The sequence below is a fragment of the Bombyx mori genome, chromosome 9 (genome assembly GCF_030269925.1).
Source record: "Bombyx mori chromosome 9, ASM3026992v2".
In the NCBI taxonomy this organism is placed as follows: domain Eukaryota; kingdom Metazoa; phylum Arthropoda; class Insecta; order Lepidoptera; family Bombycidae; genus Bombyx; species Bombyx mori.
Genome location: NC_085115.1, coordinates 3,336,906 through 3,358,922, shown reverse-complemented (window position 1 = coordinate 3,358,922; position 22,017 = coordinate 3,336,906). Strand labels below are relative to the sequence as shown.

Here is a 22,017-nt window from a genome sequence, read left to right as displayed (position 1 = left end):
GTCCCAGTCAATAGATGCGGCATATTAATCGGTTGTCTAATGAGGCAATAAGTTTGTGTTTTGTTTTTTTAATTATATTCGCCAGATATAATTAGATTTGTAAACAATTAAAACTCGATTTGTAATGTGCAAATCGAAAAAACTAAGTGTGGTTTGATGGAGCAACACGAAATCGCACACGTCATTACGATTCCTCCCGATCCATTAACAGGGCTTGTAGGTTTTTTTTTTCGGGCCTGGGTCCGTACCTCCTACGAGGTCCCCGCGCTTAGGGGGCGCGCGGGGTATGTGGGACTTAACGATCTGCAAGGTGTTGGGAGCAGACCGCGGGCATAAGGAATTTTAGGGCCCACCCACTAAACGAATCCCCTGCACTCCCTCACCCGACGTCCGATCTCCGTCCGGGGTCAAAACCAGTCAGAGTAGGGGGGTTCCCGCGGTCAACACTACAACCAGACACGCAGCGACGGGTCGTCGAGGCGATAGTCGACGACCAACGACGTCGGTCTCCGCGGTACGGCGGCCCTACCAGGCCGCCCGGGCGGTGACGCTGGTGTTCCGGAATACCCCACTGGACCAGAACCAGCCTGCCGGGTCGGAACGCGCTACACCGTCGACCGGGTGCTTTTAGGCACCTCAAGCTCCCGTAGTAGTACCAGTACCAATAATTAATGTAAGACTCGGGTTCCAAAGCCAGAAAATAAATACACAGATTCAGGAGTTCACTTAATTCTGTATTGCTTTGTTTGTAATTCCACTTGTACAATCTTTAGATATCTGCTCACTACTGAATATACTGCTTTCTGTCCCGCTTTTTCAGACCACCGCCTTTTTTATTATGTCACGTCCCCACTACTATAATCGCTCCCACCAACAATGTTGCTATTTGGCAATTCGAAAATTGCTTTAACATTAACAAATGTTAATGTTAAGGCAATTTTCGTCGTTGAAGTCGTTGTGGCCTAAAGGATGAGACGTCCGGTGCATTCGTATGTAGCGATGCACCGGTGTTCAAGTCACGCAGGCGGGTACCAATTTTTCTAATGAAATACGTACTCACCAAATGTTCACGATTGACTTCCACGGTGAAGGAATAACATCGTGTAATAAAAATCAAACCCGCAAAATTATAATTTGCGTAATCACTGGTGGTAGGACCTCTTGGGAGTCCGCACGGGTCGGTACCACCACCCCGCCTATTTCCGCCGTGAAGCAGTAATGCGTTTCGGTTTGAAGGGTGGGGCAGCCGCTGTGACTATACTGAGGCCTTAGAACTGATATCTCAAGGTGGGTGGCGCATTTACGTCGTAGATGTCTATGGGCTCCAGTAACCACTTAACACCAGGTGGGCTGTGAGCTCGTCCAACCATCAAAGCAATAAAAATAAATAAAAAACTATATTATACCTGTGGATCCCGATTCCAGTCCCAGTCGGTGCTTAGGTTTTAAGCTTCAATAGCTTTTATATTGTATTAATATATTAAGACACGTTGTTTGTACGTTGATTTAGATTTAGCGTTAATGTGTTACAAATTCGAAGTCCGTATTTTTTTGCTAAATTATTCCCGAATACATTGCGGCGTTTGTACTTGCTTAACATTATGGCGCTAACTTCGTTAATGTATGAGATCGAAATCTCAGTTTGATAGGGCTTTAAATAATTACAAAGCTGTTCCTTAGACTAAACGAGTTTGCCCTTTACGGCAGATACGAGACGGAATTATGTTTAGCTACCCTCAAAATTTACAAAATATTTGTTCGAGTATGTTCGAGAACTTCTTACGTTTCCGTTTTTTTTGAAATTATACTTCTTTAGTCGCGTTATGAAAAATTGATGAGAGTGAAATTTTACGATGCGCGCGCACCGTGACACAAAATTAACAGAATGAAGTTGCCCACTAAATCGCTCATTACAATACGACCGACGTAACTTGGCGAGTCTGAATATAGCCGCAGGTGAACTTTCCGAACCGTACCGAGAATTACCGAATTTATACGATGTCCAGAAAAGGGAAATCCAATATGCGTGTTTGAGGATGTTGTTTTATCAATTTTTTTTCAAATTGAATAAAATTCAATTAAAAAATAAATAAATAAATTTAATAAAAATAAAGTATAACTTCTTACGCGCGTACATAAGTACACGCACTCTTTTTTTTCGTTTTTCATTGAATGCTATCTAGAGCTACGGTAATTTAATTCCGTTCTCATCTTCCACCGGCTCCTACGTTTAATGGCAAAAAGAAAAGTGCATGCATTCAATTCCGGGATGCGTTAAATTACAGAGCAGTCAAAGAATACTCGAGGACTCAAGATTGGAGGAGAAGTGTGTCGAGGGTTTGCCGGGCTCCGGGACCGGACGTGCGGATGTAGGACGGAAACAGGAACTTCTTTGATTAAAACTTATGCAAATCTGAAGACGGGAGTCGAGTGGATTCGGCGACTTAACAAACGATAGTTGATCGCGGTCCAAGTTTGAGGAATTTAGCGATTTATTAAATTGATTTAGGCACTTATTATTCCTGTGCTGTTTCACGACAAAAAAAGATAAAGATCTCATGGATCTTTTGGAACCTGTGGCTCTATGGAGGGGCTTCGGTTTTCTCTGTATTTTGCACCGTATTTATTATGAGGAGTGCTCTGAAGAATTCTTTGAGATTGTAATTTCCTTTTTACCTTCGAACTCACCGCTACCTTTCTCGTCGAACCCGTTGCTGGCGACAAAGAGCTCGGCGAGTAAATTACCCCGCAGACATCCCACTGAGCCTCTCGCCGAATCTTCTCAGTGGGTCGCGTTTCCGATGCAATGGTAGATTCTACAATACACCACTCTTGCTAGGGTTAGTGTTAGCAACGTCGTCAGGTTTGAGCCCGGTGAGCTCCCCTACTTGTTAGGGTTACGCTGAAATGGCCTCTCAAAGCCATCAGCTTAGTAGGAAAAAAAAGCTGCCACCGGAGCAAAGTTCCTTACTATCGATTATATCTACTATATACTACTACGACTATCGATATACTTCAGTCGATTTTAAATTCTAAATTCTATTAAATTTGAAATAGAATCGTATATCATACGCGTTTTGGATTACACTATTTTTTATTATTTACTAGCTGACCCGGCAGACTTCGTAGTGCCTCAATCGATAAATAAAAAACCTAAACTTTTGTATAAAAAAACTTAAAACAAACAAAAGGAATCCGTCCGACGGGGGACACATCCCAAAAAAACAAAACTGTTATTTTTATTTAATTCCGAGCATTTTCATATTTATCTACCTTTTAAACTTTCTCTGGACTTCCACAAAAAATTCAAGACCAAAATTAACCAAATCGGTCCAGCCGTTCTCGAGTTTTAGCGATAGATAGATTTAATTTTTGTGTCAAATCTGTTTCTATACATTGAACCATTAAACTAATGTAATTTATATTTTTTTAAATTTAATTAGAGAAATATACGTTGCATAACATTTAAATTTTAAATTATTGTAAATTCACGCTAGTTTACCTAGAAATTAGCTCAACATTATAATTAGTTATTAAGAGGATTTTCACGTTTAAAAAAAATCATCTTATCGTATATACAAATCTCAGTTGGAGACTAAATCACAGATCGCTTCCGCTCATCACATACGACAAGCACTTGAAAATATGGCAGTGCTAAGACTGCTAAGTATTTGTGGGATTATAATTAAGTTTGGCTGTTCTGAATGACATTTCGTCCCCGCGGGCTTTATCTCACGATGTGTCGTACCAACCGGCGCACAGTGTGTTCGCCTATCATACATATTAGATACTACATTATCATGTCATTCTAACTTGTAGACATTAGAGAGAACGGTAACGTATTTTTTTTTTAAATGTAATAGTTACAACTTTTTACGTTTATTGTTTTTAGCGAAGCCTTTAAGTGGTTATAGGCTCCAGCTATAAAAATCAGAAAAGTGAAATGTCAATAGTATTATACAACGGCTATCTCGCTCTTCAAATTGAAGCGCATGACAGAAATGGTCATGACAGGTGACCGGTGCAAGCTTACACTAAGCCCGGTACTGTTATTGATCGACGAAACCCGATCACTTTTTTCTCTACCTAAGCTGAGTCTGAGCATTCAGAGGCTATGTCAGCGTAACCCTAACGTGTAGGTGGGTTCTCGGGGCTCAAACCAGGAGGCAATGCTAACACTGGTCCCATCAAGAGCACTGAGAAACTCAGTGGGCTGTGTCTATAGGTTATTTTACTCATCAAGCCCTTCGTCGCAAGCAACGGGCTCGACGAGGACGGTGATCAGTGCATGAGGTACCTAAAAGCACCGCTAATGTATCGGGAGAATCCGTAATGACGCAACAGTCAGTCAATTTGATATGAGTCTTTACTTCAAGCCACGTCTATTGCAATACACATCCTTAGTATCTTCTAGTTAATGTTTAATCATCTTTAATCATATTCACCCATTTAAGCAAAAAAAAAAATAGCATACTATACTTACATAGTCAAAAGTTTACTAAAATAGTTGACATAATTAAAAATAATTTTACGGTTTAATCACGCTTTTTCATTGTCATTATAATTAATTGTAGACTTTACAAATACTTGACAGTTTTCGTGGTCATGGACGATTAAGGTATATTCCAACGACATCTGAATATTGTGCTAATGCTACAACACGAGATAATACGGTACAAGTGTGCTTAAATATATATTTAAATACATACTCTTCTATTATTTTTCCGTGTAATAAAAGCGAGAGTAAAACAATTATCTGAAGCGTGAGTACCATTGAAACACCAGATAAACCGTCAGTGTTTGTTTAGGACCCGACTTGTTATCACACGGAACCGGTACTTGGTGTTACACTACTGAACAACTTTCAAACTTCAGGACGCAAGGCCGTTTACCTGCCAAACGAATATAAGTCTTATGTCCGAGTGGATTAAACATAAATTTGGAAATACGATATATAGTTCATACACAAAGTTAGTGGCAATTTGTCCTGCGACTTGGATACTTTGATTCATATCTTTAGATAGTGTTTTGACACTTATGATAATTGATTCTGTATTTTGTGTTTAAGTACCTAGATTTTAGTGTACAACACTATTTGATGAAACTTTTAAATTGAAGCATTTGGCGTGCTTATTATAGTTTTGGAATGTTTGTGTTGTACACATTACAAATTAATTAGTGTAATTAATGTAACTAGCTGACCCGGCAGACTTCGTAGTGCCTCAATCGATAAATAAAAGACACATCAAGGGGACACATCAAAGGAAAAACAAAATTGTTGGTTTTTATATAATTCCGAGCTTTTTTATATTTTCTCACCTTTTAAACCTTCCCTGAACTTCCACGAATAATTCAAAACCAAAATTAGCCAAATCGGTCCAGCCGTTCTCGAGTTTTAGCGAGACTAACGAACAGCAATTCATTTTTATAGTTATATAATATAGAGATTACAAAGACACCAAAAAATAAATTTTTAGATGACCTACAAATACGTAGCTGCAGATTTTAATCCCCGAAATCTTTTGCTCGAAACTATTTATTATGATTTATTTATTAACAAATAAACATTTATAAACATCTCGTCTGAGTAACAAAGGTAAACAAATTAGTTCGCTTGGTCAAAAAAAATTGTCCGGTCTCCAGATAACTAAGTAACAAACTGCCGAATAATTTGCCCTATATATAACTTGACTATATCTAGTTTGTAGTTCGGAATTTACTGAGAGTACTCAGAGACGGACTTAGGTAAAATAAATATTTATTTAATCTCAAATCGGACCAGGGCTAAGATCATTGTCGCCTAAAGGATGTACGTTATTCTTGTATTGATCGATAGGATTATGCCGGACTTAAAACCTCGTTAAACATACTAATGGGATAGCATTTATTAGGCGCCCAAGAAATGCATACAAACGACCTCATGATTAAGACATCGTGTCCTGATAATGGAAATCGAAAAATAAAGGATATACTATCACACGGGCTAGGTATCCTATCTTTCTGTAAAGTTTGCAGTGCGACACAGTCATGCATTCCTTAACAAGGGAGAATAATATCTTGAAAAAGAGCATTTGTGATGTGATTAATCAGGCAGGCGAGATTCAGATAGCCCGTCAATCGTGAATTATTTGTTCGTAGCACCGATGACGTACAGTTTGAGCTTTCGCGGGGCCAACGCGACGTTTTATCTAGAATAGAACTTATCCAAAGCAGGCTGGGCTACTGCGAATTGTTGAAACTTCAACATGACCCACGTTACTTCCGGCACTCCCGATCCACTAACGGTGTTTTTAGGTACCTCAAGCACCGGTTACCGTTCTCTTTGGACCCGTCGCTTGCGACGAAGGGCTCAACGAGTAAATTAACCCACAGACACAGCCCACTGAGTTTCTCGCCGGATGTTCTCAGTGCGTCGCGTTTCCGTACCGGTGGTAGATTCTGCGAAGCACTGCTCTTGCTAGGGCTAGTGTTATCAATGTCCTCAAGTTAGAGTCCCGTGAGCTCACCTACTCGTTTGATTGCGCTGGAATAGCCCTCTAAGGCAACCCGCTTAGGTAAAAAAAGAAGACATGACCCACCTACTGTCTTCAATGCAACGCAGTGATTCCCTCTTGACTCAAAAAAAATTGGGATCTTTGTTCCCTCTTCTTAGTTTATTTTTGTCGTACAATTATTTTGTCGTAACAGACTTTGCCATCTAACATGACATATTAAAGTTTTAATTAATGCATTTTTCAACTGAATATCTCGACAACCTCAATAAGACCCTGTACAGAAAATCCGCTTATGTTTAGTGGGTTTGAAGTTTTCACTTCGTCCTCATTGTTACCGTTTTGTTCGTGAATTTCAAATTCGAGACGTTCACTACAACTTTGTTTTATACTTATACATAGTACCTGTGTTTATTATCATCAGTATCAATATTTACTAAAAGGAATCCGATCATAATCACTGATGCTTCAAGATTCGATGAATTCCTTCGATTCCCAAGATACTTCGATTAATTTATTTCAAGTAGTCATCGCAATTTTGTCTGTTGTTTTGTGACGCACAATTTTTGTGAGGTTTTTTTGTTGTTTGTTTGAGGCATGTGTTTTTTTTCATACAATTTTAAGTTGAGGTGTATTATTATTATTTTTATTTATTGCCATTGTAGGCAGACGAGCATACGGCCCACCTGATGGTGAGTTCGGCGAGGGTGGCAAACACGCGGGATGAGATGTCCTACTTTTCTCCCGCGCACAATGTACTATTTCTAACCCACAGACATAGCCCACTGAGTTTCTCGCCGGATCTTCTCAGTGGGTTGCGTTTCCAATCCGGTGGTAGATTCTGCGAAGCACTGCTCCTGCTGGGGTTAGTGTTAGCAGCGTCGTCAGACTTGAGCCCGCGAACTCACATACTTGTTACGGTGGTTACCATCGTTCATGGACTTTAGCAATACCAGCGGCAAAGCCAAGCCGCTGCCTACCATTTAATACTCTCCACAAGCCTCGTTTGAAGAAGGACATGTCATAGCGCTCGGGAAACACCGTGGAGGGGAGCTCATTCCATAGCCGGATGGTACGTGGCAAAAAATATCTATGGAAACGCACTGTGGATGAACGCAGTGGCTTCAGGTAGTATGGATGAACTCTACTCCGATGGCGGGCGGTGCGATGGTAAAAACGAGTTCGTTCGTCGCCTTTGTTTTATTTTCAATTATAAACTAGCCCGAATTACAATTCATTCAAAGCTCACGACCACTAGTAGTAGTGAAACAGTAACTTTTGTGACTTTATTATAGAACTAGCTTTTGCCCGCGACTTCGTCCGCGTGGAATAATTACTTTGCCATAACGCAAAATTTTATCCGCCTCTTCATTTACGTAGAAATAGAAAATATTTTTGAATAATAGAATGTTAAGGAGCTATTTAAGGTACCAAAATCACGCTTTTCAACCGACTTCAAAAGAGGAAGTTATCATTTCGAACATAATTTTTTATCTATGTATGTGCACCGATTTCTCGAGAATGGTTGAACCGATTCTAATAATTCTTTTTTCTTTTTTTTTGAGCACATAGACATCTACAATGTAAATGCGCCACCCACCTTGAGATATAAGTTCTAAGGTTTCAAGTATAGTTACAATGGCTGCCCCACGCTTCAAACCGAAACGCATTACTGCTTCAGGGCAGAAATAAGCAGGTTAGTGGTACCTACCCGCGCGGACTCACAAGAGGTCCTACCACCAGTAATTACGCAAATTATAATTTTGCGGGTTTGATTTTTATTACACGATGTTATTCCTTCACCGTGGAAGTCAATCGCGAACAATTGTCGAGTACGTATTTCATTAGAAAAATTGGTATCCGCCTTGGATTCGAACATCGATGCATCGCCTCAACACGTATGCATCGGACGTCTTATTCTTTAGGCAACGACGACTTTCAGAAGGTCTGATGATGGGATCTTGGAGAAATCCAGAAAAATCTATTGTTGTCAAAGCCTATCTTGAAGTGATTTGGGTGTTTCAATGTTGTAATGAATAACGTATTTATTTCGATAAGGATTAATATCATCTTTATAAAAACACCTTCACAAAAAATGGTTTTTTTTAGAAAAAAAAATATTTAGCTTATAAAACGTTATAGTGAGCAAATTTTAATATAATAGACATAATAATATGCTGTCGCGGTTTTTTTTTAGATCTTTTAAAGGGGAATAATTCTCTCATACATTACTTTACCGAAACTTTCCGCAGCGCACGGAGTGGAAGCTCTCAAAATGGCAAAATCCCCGATTTTGAAACATTCTTTATTGGTGCTTCTTTGCATTGGTCTTGGCGTGATGTTGTATAGCCTATAGCCTTTCTCGGTAAATGAGCTATCTAACACTGAAATAACTTTTCAAATCGGACCCGTAGTTCCTGAGATTAGCGCGGTCAAACAAACAAACTCTTCAGCTTTATAATATTAGTATTGATATTTTATTTTTTTTATTGCCTTTGTAGGCAGACGGGCATACGGCCCACCTGATGGTGAGTGGTTACCGTCGCCCATGGACTTCAGCAATGCCAGGGGCAGAGCCAAGCCGCTGCCTACCGCTTAATACTCTCCACAAGCCTCGTTTGAAGAAGGACATGTCATAGCGCTCGGGAAACACCGCGGAGGGGAGCTCATTCCATAGCCGGATGGTACGTGGCAAAAAAGATCTCTGGAAACGCACTGTGGATGACCGCAGTGGCTCCAGGTAGTATGGATGAACTCTACTCCGGTGGCGGGCGGTGCGATGGTAAAAACGAGATGCTGGTATCATCTCGAACAATTCCTCAGAGCACTCCCCATGGAACATACGGTATAAAATATAGAGGGAACCGAAGTCCCTCCGCAAACCCAGAGATAGAGACCCAAGGATTGTTCTAATTTAGGTCAGATTCTTATGATCTATTTTTATTATTCGGTGTTGCTTAATTTATAACTTTTGTTAGAGAACTCCAGTTAACGGGTTGTTGAATAAAATTATTGCGCGATGTTCTTTAACTTTTTTTTTGTGTAAGCTTATAACGAGGCAGATTATGAATTTGAGTTTAATAGAATAACTTTTCTCAACTTTTTCGGAACAAATTATCTTCCTTGTACTTTCCTGTCGAACATTTAATTTATTGTTGAGCAAAAAGTTAAAAAAATACGAACGAAATGAATCTCAAGATTTTAGATATCTTTTTTTTATGTTTTATTGTTTTGTCGTTATAAATTCGAACGAGGAATAATTTTTTTCTATATCAAGTTACAATAAATTTTATGTTGTTCGTTTAAGAATTGTGAGATGAATTATTAAGAAAAGTATTTGGTAAATGAAAAGCAAAAATTCTAGAAACAGCGACATCTGTAGTTCATTATACGCAATCGCTGCTTCTGCTTTAATAGGTCGCATTGGAAACAATTCGTTTTAGTTTTTACTCCCCCTGATAGATGGCGCTAGCTGTATCTCAATAAGTTTCTGTGTACGTTTCACAAAATGGTCCAACGATTTTCTTGTTCAAGTAAACAAACAATAGAAGTACGATTTGTATTAACAAAACAAAACTAACAAAATTTTTATTTTTCATAAGAAAAAAAAAGGAAAAGATTAAGAACATACTAAGCGGGATTCACTATTTATAGGATTATACATACCGATACCGACATTCCGACATCCGATGATACCGACATCCGTTTTGAGACATGAGGTCGAAGTCTCAATCCGTTTTGCCTAACGACCATCGACTGCTTCACAGCAGAAATAGGCTGGATAAATCTAATTTTTAAGCTGGTCTAACTTAGAATCAAGGTTAGACGCATAGGACAATATCAAGATGGGTAATATCTATGGGCTCCACCAACTATACTCAATACGAAGGCGAGGCCTCGAAAAAATTAGCCAACTCTTTTATTGAATTCTAAATATAACTGCGTAATTAACGTACGAACGTATTCATTATGTGGCGGGTAACCATCATACAACGCAAGATAATTGACAGATGCCTGAATCTCGCTTACGACATTTTCAAGATAAAGCGCATATATACAAGTTCCGAACAACAATATTCGGACCGCTATGCGTCATGATAATTGCCTTATCGTTGCCGCCGCTGACTACTCCCCGAATCCTGATCACGCAGGAGCCAGTCACCGTCGACGCCCTAGACACGTCCTTACCGGATCCATTAGATCCAAATAACCTTTGCATTAGACGCCTTCAGCTCTAACGGCCTGGCCACGGGGATCGGCGGTGCGAACAGCGAAGCGGTGGGCGAGGCGACCATTCGCGCAGCACCGTTTGCAGGCCACGGGTACTCACGTTCGCCGCCGCGACTAGTAAGGAAGTCCGACAGCGAAATGTCTATATCGAAATTATCTCGATATTGCTTACAAATTAATAGTTTTTTGGTTCAGGACCTATTATTTGGAAAAGATTGTGAAGTACATGATTTGAATAAGAATCGGAGTATACCTATAGATGGAGAATTCCACAAGAAGTACGAGAAATACTTTGGGTGGCTAGACTTCCAAATAGCTGGTCTAGCTAGTATTTCAGCTATTTTATTTTTTTATTGCTTAGATGGGTGGACGAGCTCACAGCCCACCTTGTGTTAAGTTGTTACTGGAGCCCATAGACATCCACAACGTAAATGCGCCACCCACCTTGAGATATAAGTTCTAAGGTCTCAAGTATAGTTATAATGGCTGCCTCACCCTTCAAACCGAAACGCATTACTACTTCACGGCAGAAATAGGCAGGGTGGTAGTACCCACCCGTGTAGACTCACAAGAGGTCCTACCACCAGTAATTACGCAAATTATTATTTTGAAGATTTCATTTTTATCACACGATGTTATTCCTTCACCGTGGAAATCAATCGTGAACGTTGAGTGTTGTTGAGTACGTATTTCATTACAAAAATTGGTACCCGCCTGATATTCGAACACCGGTGCATCGCTCAACACGATTGCACCGGACGTCCGTTAGGCCACGACGACTTTAAAAATATAAAATATAAAATAAATAAAAAATATAAAAATTTCGGCGTTAATTTTTCGCGGCGAAAACAACTAAACTCATTTAATCACTGCACTATTCGCCGCGACTACCGCTCGACTCCGTGGCTCGCGCCGTCCGTATTCATGCATTTGTTTTGCTCGCCCGCCGCATCGCGCGATTCGCTCGGTACATTTCGCCGGTCGCTTCGCCGGTCGCCGGTGCGCGTGGCTTGTTAGGTACATTTCTATGCGCTTGTTTTAGTCGCTAGACGCTTCGCCGTTCGCACCGCGCGAATATTCGCATCGGCGAATGTCCCGTGGCCAGGCTGTAACACTAGGGGCAGGCTTAGGGACCCCGGTAACCGTACTCGTCGAACTCGACAAAGAGTTCGCCGTGCAACCTAACACATGAATCAGCTCGCTGAGTTTCTCGCCGGATCTTCTCAGCGGGTCGCGATTCCGATCCGGTAGTAGATTCATTCGCGAAGCAGCTACTCTTGAGCTGTTAGGTCTCCTTCGGAGGCGCTCGGGTAGCTGTTAGCAAATCCCACCCCTCCTGGCTGAGCCTTTGCTCGCCCACCTGTCCTGGTGAAACTGGAAAGGCCTTCGGGCCACCAGTAAACGTTCAATCATAAAAAAAAAAAAAAAAACATTCGGACCGTGGGTCTGCCGAGCAATATCACCCGCTCGGTGGAAGATCTTCCCTTTGACGTTAATCAGCTCCAAAATTACGTGCGCAGTTACTTTGCAGATGTCCATCATATGTATATTCGACATTAAAAACGAAATGACAGACGTAAATCGTGAACCATTAAACATTTTCATTCCCTACGAACGAAGGGAGCACGGTGCTTGTACAAGCGTAAGGACGTGTTTTAATGTATTTAAATTAAATAATTAATTTTAAGACACAATTAAAAGTACCTTTACAATTTGATTTTAAGTTTTTTTTTTTATATAAGTGGACGAGCTCACAGCCCACCTGTTGTTAAGTGGTTACTGGAGCCTATAGACAACTACAATGCCGCCACTTTATTGATGGTAGGACCTCTTGTGAGTCCACCCGGGTAGGTACCACCACCCGGCCTTTTTCTGCAGTAAAGCAGTAATGCGTTTCGGTTTCAAGGATGGGGCAGCCTTAGAACTTATATCTCAAAGTGGGTGGCGCATTTACATTGTAGATATCTATGGGCTCCAGTAACCACTTTCCAGGTGGGCAGTGAGCTCTTTTACTTATCTAAGGAATAAAATAATAAAAAAAACACCTTGAGACATGAGTTCTAAGGTCTCAGTATAATTTATACCCTTCAAACCGAAACGCATTACTGCTTCACGGCTGAAATAGGCTGAGTGGTGGTACCTACCCGTGCGGACTCACAAGAGGTCCTACCACCAGTAAAGTTAAGTATAAGTAAACTAAGTTAAGTGACGATTGACTCGGTATTCTTTGGAATCCGTGAAGAATAAACCTGTCCCCTTTTTTATTAGCATAATATTCTTTTTAAGGTAACAATAAAGATTTAAGTATTATTATTTGTTGAGGGAGGGAGAATGAACGATACTGTAGACAGAAACCGCATTATTCGTACAGTGACGTCAACGTACAAAACTGATACACAGAACTACGATGCGGGAAAGAGAGAGAGAGGGAACGTTTTGTCTCGAATCCAAAAATTAAAAAGCTCTCACAGCTTTATGAGTCGATTTAAATATTACCTTTTAGTTCATACGTGATATTCTTAACTACTTTTGGTTTGAATAAAAATGATATCAATTTACAACTTAATACGTGAAGCAATGTGCTACAGTAATTTTAATTAATATTGTTATTAAGATTTTTTTTTTTTTTTTTTTTTTTTTTATTGCCCTTGTAGGCAGACGAGCATACGGCCCACCTGATGGTGAGTGGTTACCGTCGCCCATGGACTTCAGCAATGCCAGGGGCAGAGCCAAGCCGCTGCCTACCGGCAAGATATGACAACTTTTTCTGGAGAAACTTAAAAACTTAACAATTTGACCTGCAATGTAGTGTGTTCTGTGCATTATACTATTTTCTTGTACTATATATATGTATATGTGATTCTATTTCTTTGATAAATTTGTTATTTTTTAAGTTGTGTGTAAGTGTGTATATGAATGTGTATGTGAATATGTGAGTATATGATAGAGATTATATATAGATATGTGTGTAAATTTTATATTATTATCATTATATAAAATTATGTACGTTGTTTATGTGATTATATATATATACCGTGTATGTGTTTGTATATTGTATAATGTAGTTTGGTTGTTTCACAATAAGTTATGCACCTACCACAGGATTCTCTACACCACCCTTGGTTGACTGGTAGAGAATGCCTCAGGCATTAAGTCCGCCATTGTACTTATGTGCATTAAGTTGAATAAATAAATAAATAAATATGAGCTTAACACGTTCGCGTGAACAACCTCATTTCTGAATATTGCTACTGTGGCGCACCTTTTTCCCATACAAACCTTAGCAACGTCTAAAAACTTCCCGCCATAATAATATACGTACATCTTATGATGATTTTTTTTTAGGGAACGCGGCGGTGTAGGCTATGAAGATCGAATGAGTTGCGGCGCTAAGTAGATGCGCCACAGGAATTTGCTCATACAATAGACGTCCAAAGAAGTACCGACAAAATAAATATGATTATCTAGAGGCCATCATATGACGTTACGCTATTTCATATTTTAAAAACACGATGTTATAAGACGTTGCTCACGCGAACGTGTTAAGTCCACAAAAATTGTTTTCAACATAATATCGACGACACACGATACAAGCAAAATTTAAACTGTCAATAATATAATGAATATTGTGATCGCAGCCTAATTTGGATTCCTCATGCTTCAATAATGAGGAACCCCACAGAATTTATGGGGAACATACCTAAAGGGTCGGACCCCCGTTCAATCATGTTCATTGTCCAATAATTGCTTTAATCTTAATTAGGTGGAAGTGTATTTATATTGTGTGTGTGTGTCGGAACACGTGATATTTTTCACATCACGGAATCCGGATGACCAATTTGTTGTAATTGAAAATTTATATTATCAAATTTTAACAAAAAAGAAATCCGACTAATTAAAACCTAATTAGGACCCTCAAGCACCGATCACCGTGCCCGTCGAACCATATCTATTATTACGACAAAGAGTTCGGCGAGCAAATTATCCCGTAGACACAGCCCACTGAGTTTCTCACCGGATCTTCTCAGTGGGTCGCGAATCCGATCCAGTGATAGATTTTGCGAAGCACTGCCCTTACTAGGGCTAGTGTTAGTAAATTCTCTCAGGTTGAGCCCATGAGCTCACCTATCCGTCCGGGCGTAACTGAAATTACCCGTCAGGATAATAGCGAATAAGTGTGAAAAAAAAAAAGTTTTATTTCTATTCTCGTACTGTAGCTCTTTTAAATTTAAGTATTTAATTTCATAATATATTTATTATTTTACAATTGTTCTTAGTTTTAAATTCAAGATGTCAATTATTGCACTGTCGTTGATACCAATAATTGAGATGATATATATCACGTGATTTCTTGTTAGCTTGTGAGCTAGTGATCATTTTATTGATACAACTAAATAGCAGAACATCCAAGTAGCAGATGCCAGCTTCGTTGCAGAAATAGGCTAATAAATTGTGTAATCATAAAGAGTGCCACAGAACGCGTATACATCGTTAAACAATTACAATAATTATTTAAATGGACTAGCGTTAACTAATCTCAGAGGAAGCGAATTTAAAACGGTCAATGCATATGAACGGAAATAATTGTAAATAGACATGCTTTAACAAAAACCGACTTCAAATAGAAAAAAAAAGATATTCCAAAACAAATTAATGTACACTAAAAACAATAATCATCGAAATCGGTTGGCGTGATATTGAGTTATTGAGTTATTCATCTATTTGTCGCGCACGTACTTAATGATTTTTTTTTTTATTGCCCTTGTTGGCAGACGAGCATACGGCCCACCTGATGGTGAGTGGTTACCGTCGCCCATGGACTTCAGAAATGCCAGGGGCAGAGCCAAGCCACTGCCTACCATTTAATACTCTCCACAAGCCTCGTTTGAAGAAGGTCATGTCATAGCGCTCGGGAAACACCGTGGAGGGGAGCTCATTCCATAGCCAGATGGTACGTGGCAAAAAAGACCTCTGGAAACGCACTGTGGATGACCGCAGTGGCTCCAGGTAGTATGGATGAACTCTACTCCGATGGCGGGTGGTGCGATGGTAAAAACGAGATGCCAGTATCATCTCGAACAATTCCTCAGAGCACTCCCCATGGAACATACGGTACAAAATACAGAGGGAACCGAAGTCCCTCCGCAGACCCAGAGGTTCCAAACGATCCGTGATAATTTACGTCTTATATGGCTTTATCATGGATACCAATACCAGAACTGGACTAAATTGAAATGGGACCACGCGAGAAGCGTCAGATTTCCAATAACAAAAGAATCATTAAAATCGATTCACCCAGTCAAAAGTTATGAGGTAACAAAAAAAAAAAAACATACAGTCGATTTGAGAACCTCCTCCTCTTTTGAAGTCGGTTAAAATTGAAACTTTGTAATAAAAAATGGCAAAATATAATATACAGTTTACGTTTGAGAGTTTAGTTTTCTTCGTCGGAGAAATCAATAGGGGACCTTGTGTTTCTGGAAAAAGAAGGATGCTTGATTGTAAAATATTACAAGTACAGTTTTTTCTTGGTTTTATTTATTAAACTGTTTTGTTGTTTTGTTGACAGTACCTGGGCTCTTTCCTGGTGGCAGGCGGCGAGCACCCGCAGACCAAGCGAAGCGATGCCGTCACTCAGCAACTCCAGCTCATGAAGGTATAATGAATAGTCAATCGAGACTATAACCAAAAAAACTACTCACAATTATTTAAATTAAGTTGAAAAGATCATAAATGTTGTTGATTTAGATTTAAGCCCGGTGGTAGGAACTCTTGTGAGTCCGCGCGGGTAGGTACCACCACCCCGCCTATTTCTGCCGTGAAGCAGTAATTCGTTTTGGTTTGAAGGGTGGGGCAGCCGTTGTAACTATACTGAGACCTTAGAACTCATATCTCATATCATATGTGGGTAGCGGCATTTACGTTGTTGTCTATGGGCTCCAGTAACCACTTAACATCAGGTGGGCTGTGAGTTCGTCGACCCATCTATACAATAAATAAATAAAACATTTACAATGGCGTTGTAAATTTCACGATCTTACCCTTGTCTCAGATTTTGTATGTGTTTTCTCTAAAATTACCTAATAATACTTACTTACTTAATAAAAATACTCTAATAATACTTTAGAACTTATCTCAAGGTGGGTGGCGCATTTACGTCGTAGATGTCTACGGGCTCCAGTAACCACTTAAAACCAGGTGGGCTGTGAGCTCGTCCATCCATCTAAGCAATAAAAAAAAATTACTAGCTTTCGCTGGCATCATCACCCACGTCTTTCAATTTTCTTCCAAAATTAGTCCACTGTATTAGCCATTTAAGGGTACGAAGACAGTTTTTTGTTTTGTTTCATAATTGAGCCATTTTATTCATACAAATTACAAACCAAAACCTTCCTTTGTTTCGTCAATAATTGTTCTATAATTGAAAAACCCCATCAAATTGGGTACTGCAATCTAGAAGAAATATATAATAGTACATAGAAGTAGACCGCCACTTTTCAAAAAAGGAAGAGGTTCTCAATACGACTGTATTTATAAACTTTTTTCGGTAGGCAGCGGCTTGGCTCTGCCCCTGGCATTGCTGACGTCCATGAGCGACGGTGACCACTTACCATCAGGTGGGCCGTATGCTCGTCTGCCTACAAAGGCAATAAAAAAAAAGAGCTTTGTGGCATGAATACGCAGGATCGTATATCGATACTCGCAACACTAATAATAAAATTTAATTCAGTTTAACGAATATGCGAAAAAAGAAATTCTGATGTAACAAATTCCAAATACATGGATTATCTTAACGTAAAAGCTGACGTTTTAGGGTAATTACAAACTATGCTTAGCCCTTCGTCTCCGACCTACATGTCTGAGCCTTTCACCAAGCCCAACTCTCAAGGGACCATTTACTCGTTCCTCAAAACAAATGTGGGGCGACCCACAAAACGTTAGGAACCTACAAGTCGTCTCAGATGTATACATATGTAATATACATAGGCAAGGGCAAAACAGTGAAATACAATTTTCATAATCTCTGTTTGTCATTCGTTATTTATAAGCAACTAATGGAGAGCTTTAGTTATATTCAATATTGAATATCTATATATCTAAAAATGAATTGCTGTTCGTTAGTCTCCCTAAAACTCGAGAACGGCTGAACCGATTTAGCTAATTTTGGTCTTGAATTATTTGTGGAAGTCCAGGGAAGGCTTAAAAGGTAGATAAATATGAAAATGCTCGAAATTAAATAAAAATAACAATTTTGTTTTTCCCGTTGATGTGTCCCCCGTCGGATGGATTCTTTTTGTTTGTTTTATTTTATACAAAAGTTTAGGTGTTTTATTTATCGATTGAGACACTACGAAAGCGATTTGATATCGAGCGTGCCGCAGATCAAAAGAGTGTGTATACACATCTACCCGCATTATTTATTATTACCATTTACATATCGACGATTGAAAGGCAAACGTGACTAAGCGACAATAACTGCTTTGTACATAAATGATAGGCAATAACCGTATTCGATGCGCAAAAATATATATATTTCTAGGTCTATTAAAATCATTTCAATCCTACAGCTACTAGCTAGATTCTACTCCAGGTTGATTCGTTAAAATAAATTTTGTTTTCAGGTATTTCAACTTTAAATTAGTCTACTGTAAAGTTCACGCATTGCCGCTTAGTTACGTTTGCCTTTCAAGCGTCGATATACATATTTTAAAGATATATAAGGGAATTAATAGGATAAATGCCAAAATGGTATCGTAAGTAAAGAACTTAAGGTAGAGTCTCCCTTTTGCATATTATGTATTTACCTTGGTGTTGTTTTCACATGTTCAACGTATGCAAACGGTAAGGAATAAATCGATAAGTTTATAAACGAAACATATTTTATGAAATAATGAAAATATTTGTTATTACACATTTGCGATATTAGATTTCTGTAGACAAAGGAATTGAGATGTTTTTTCGTTGGCCATTCTCTCTTAGCCGTAAATCGGAATTTTCGGAAGACAAAACGATCACAATATTTATGCACAGGCACGAAATATGTTAGTTATGGATCCCAAAGAATTGGCGTGTGATTCTCTCCAAAAGTATTTGATTAAGAGAGATTTGAAGAGATTAAGATTAAGATTAGCTATCGCAGAGCCACGAGTCGCAGGCTATTCGGCTGTCACAAATTTTTTATTTCGTTTTTTTTTATATTTTATGAAGTGAAACTTCTTTAGGCGCGTTGAGAGTAAAATTTAACTCGTTACAGATTAGTTACGTCTAGAGAGAAAAGATACAATTTAGGACGAACGAGAGTGAGAAAATAAACAGAGCGTCTCGCGAACCACTCGACCTGAGAGAGAGGGAGAGAGCGAGCTAGGTCGTTTGTCTTTAACACATTCTGTTTACGGGCGTCAGCCACTTGATGGCTTGTTCTTAGGTTCTCATTGCTCCTATAGATGGCAGTGACATATTGACTAGCTTATAATTTATTTTTATTAAAGGATAAAAAAAAAAAAAATATTTTTTTAAATATAATTTAAAATATATATATGTGGTGAAGAGATCGGTTCTCTTACATACAGCATTCTCTATTACAAGAGAACATATTGATTTAAGGATGAAAAATGAAGAAAACTACAATACTACTAATAATTAACTAACTACTACTAATACTACTAATTTTTTTTTACACCTTTCGGTAATTGGGTTGTTGGCCGCTCTAGTGTTCAGTACTGAATGTAATTTATAGAAATTAGAACGTGAATGCTACTCCACAACCCATCTCGGGACATGAAATCGAAGTCCTAATTGTATTATATTACAGATAGGACATCGGGAACCCTTCAAACCGCACTGCTTCACGGCGGATACGCAGGACTATAAGTACTTATCCGTACGAGACAGTTACTTCTACAAAGTAATTGCGACAATATCCTCAGAAATATCCACTTATTTAAAAAAAAAATCGGTTAAAATACACTATTCGCTCTGCCATGACTTATATTTCTGAAAGCACCCCATTTCTTCTTTGTTTGTTGAAATAAAAGTAATAAGTGCGCACACTAGGCGGTTTGAAAATCCGTGAAATGGGTACCGATCCAGACAAAGCTAGAAGCCCTACAACAAAAGTACACTTGAGAACGAATTTATGATTGTCATTGATTTTCGATTTATCGGATTTTTTGAAATACATTATTATGGAACCAAGAATAATAGTGCTGTTCAAAATGTCGAGAAGATTTTATTAAGTACCTCTGATTCGTCTAATTCACTGCAAATAAAAGACATCCATTGCATTTATTCATTTGAAAATTCAAAATTATTTTTCTTTCTGAGCAGTAATTTTTGGAACGAAGTTCCTTATGGGACGATGCGGAGGGGTACACTAACCGGGAAAAAACGTCCGTAACGTAAGATTTTTTATTAGTAATGCACACAGTGTACGACTTGACTTTGTAATAACGTACAAATTAGTAATGCACACACACAGTGTACGAGTTAACTTTGTAATAACCTACATAAAAATAACATATTTTTTTATCATGCATTGACTACGATCTCAGAGCGTTCGTTTGCGCAATACACTAAATCTTATGCAAACAGCCGTGAATGAAATGTACCACAATAAGTTCGCGCGTTACCGAATGACCGTGGGTTGTTGCGAAACCTCCAGTTTTATTTTCTTTATACCTCGAATAGAACTTAAAATTAATATTTTTATAATAAGGAACTTCGTTCCTATCCGGTGTCCCACGACACCACACACATCTTTTTATATTATGGTATCTATAGATAATAATTTAATTTTAGGTAAGGCGTAGACTGCTTTGGTTAGAGAATGAAAAAGAAACATATCTATAAACATAAATTGTTGTCTCTATATCTTGCCATGTAAATTGTAATAGTATTGTAATATACGTATGAATTTTGTTTTTTTTTTAATACTTTGTATTTTGTTCGTGACTGTACCATCGGACCCCTTCGTCGCGGTTGGCTTTTGCGCAGTCCTTTTCACAATTGTACGCACTAGTATAGTACTTTCTATTTGTCCCACACCCCTATCGCTATGTCCTTGGACCTGTATTCCGTTTACGCAGAGATAGTTTTTTTTTTAATTAAATAATTACTGGAGGTAGGACCTCTTGTGAGTCCGCGCGGTTAGGTACCACCACCCCACCTATTTCTGCCGTGACGCAGTAATGCGTTTCGGTTTGAAGGGTGGGGCAGCCGTCGTAACTATACTTGAGACCTAAGAATTCATATCTCAAGGTGGGTGGCGCATTTACGTTGTAGATATCTATGGGCTCCAGTAACCACTTAACACCAGGTGGCCTGTGAGCTCGTCCACCCATCTAAGCATTAAAAAAAAGAAGAAAAAAAGGCTGAGTATATCTGATTGGGTGGAATTGTAAACCCTCTTATCGCGGCCGCTTCTAATTACAAATCTGACCCAGACGACGGGGAAAAGCGAAGCTGTCGTCTTCCAAAACATATCTAATCGAATCTTCTGGATCCAGTCTCGATGCTTTCATACTCTCCAACCACCGGTCACCGTTCTCCTCTAATACGACGAACATTGCACAATATGCATTGACTTGTAATAAAGTAAAATTAACTTATGTCAGCTAGCACGCGAGTTGTTCCAAGAAATTTATGTGTCTCATACAAATACCGATATTAGCAATGAAGCGTGACCGCGGTTCGCTAATCTTTGATTTAATTAGGTACGTCATATAAATATCAAATAGCAGTATTAAGAATTAAACCGTTTTCAATTATTATTAATATTTCTGAATTTGAAGTAATCCTCTTCTTCTTTTTTCTTATTCGGTCCCTTCAATGCTGAAGATCATGTCTAGCTTGTCTAGCTTGGAGTGTTGATCACTCGATGCACTATGCTTCTTGCTTGCTTGTTTCTCCGCGCCATCCTGTTCATGAAGAAATAATAATAAATAATCAATTCATAAAGTAATCTTAAGCCTCAATTATTTCTGTTTTTTTTTTCTCAATCCATAAATATAAGAGCATGTGGCCCAGACAAGCTCGTACAAGCCATAATAATAGAATTGAATATGTTTTGTAAAATTAAATATAAGTATAGTATTCTTCAATTTTTTAAATGGGCACTTGTGTTTTTTATATCACTGTGAGAGCCGGTCGTTGTGGCTGCTAGGTTTGGAAGAGGCCTATGCCCATCAGTGGGTGTCTGTGGACTGAAAGATAATTAGAGAAGTGTTGAAATTTTCTTTACACCGTGCAACAAATCTGTGCTGATTTTATGAAAGTCCTTCATGAAAAAGTATTACTA

General features: G+C 38.8%; 1 protein-coding gene across 1 annotated transcript in view; it reads left to right on the top strand.

Moving 5' to 3' along the window:
* Positions 1-22,017, top strand: part of LOC101746412 (EGFR adapter protein) — a 132,776-nt gene that overhangs the window by 7,914 nt on the left and 102,845 nt on the right. Inside the window, exon 2 of the mRNA XM_021353294.3 lies at positions 16,291-16,377. Within this exon, the coding sequence (XP_021208969.1) occupies positions 16,291-16,377 (87 nt within the window). The remainder of the gene's footprint in view (positions 1-16,290; positions 16,378-22,017) is intronic.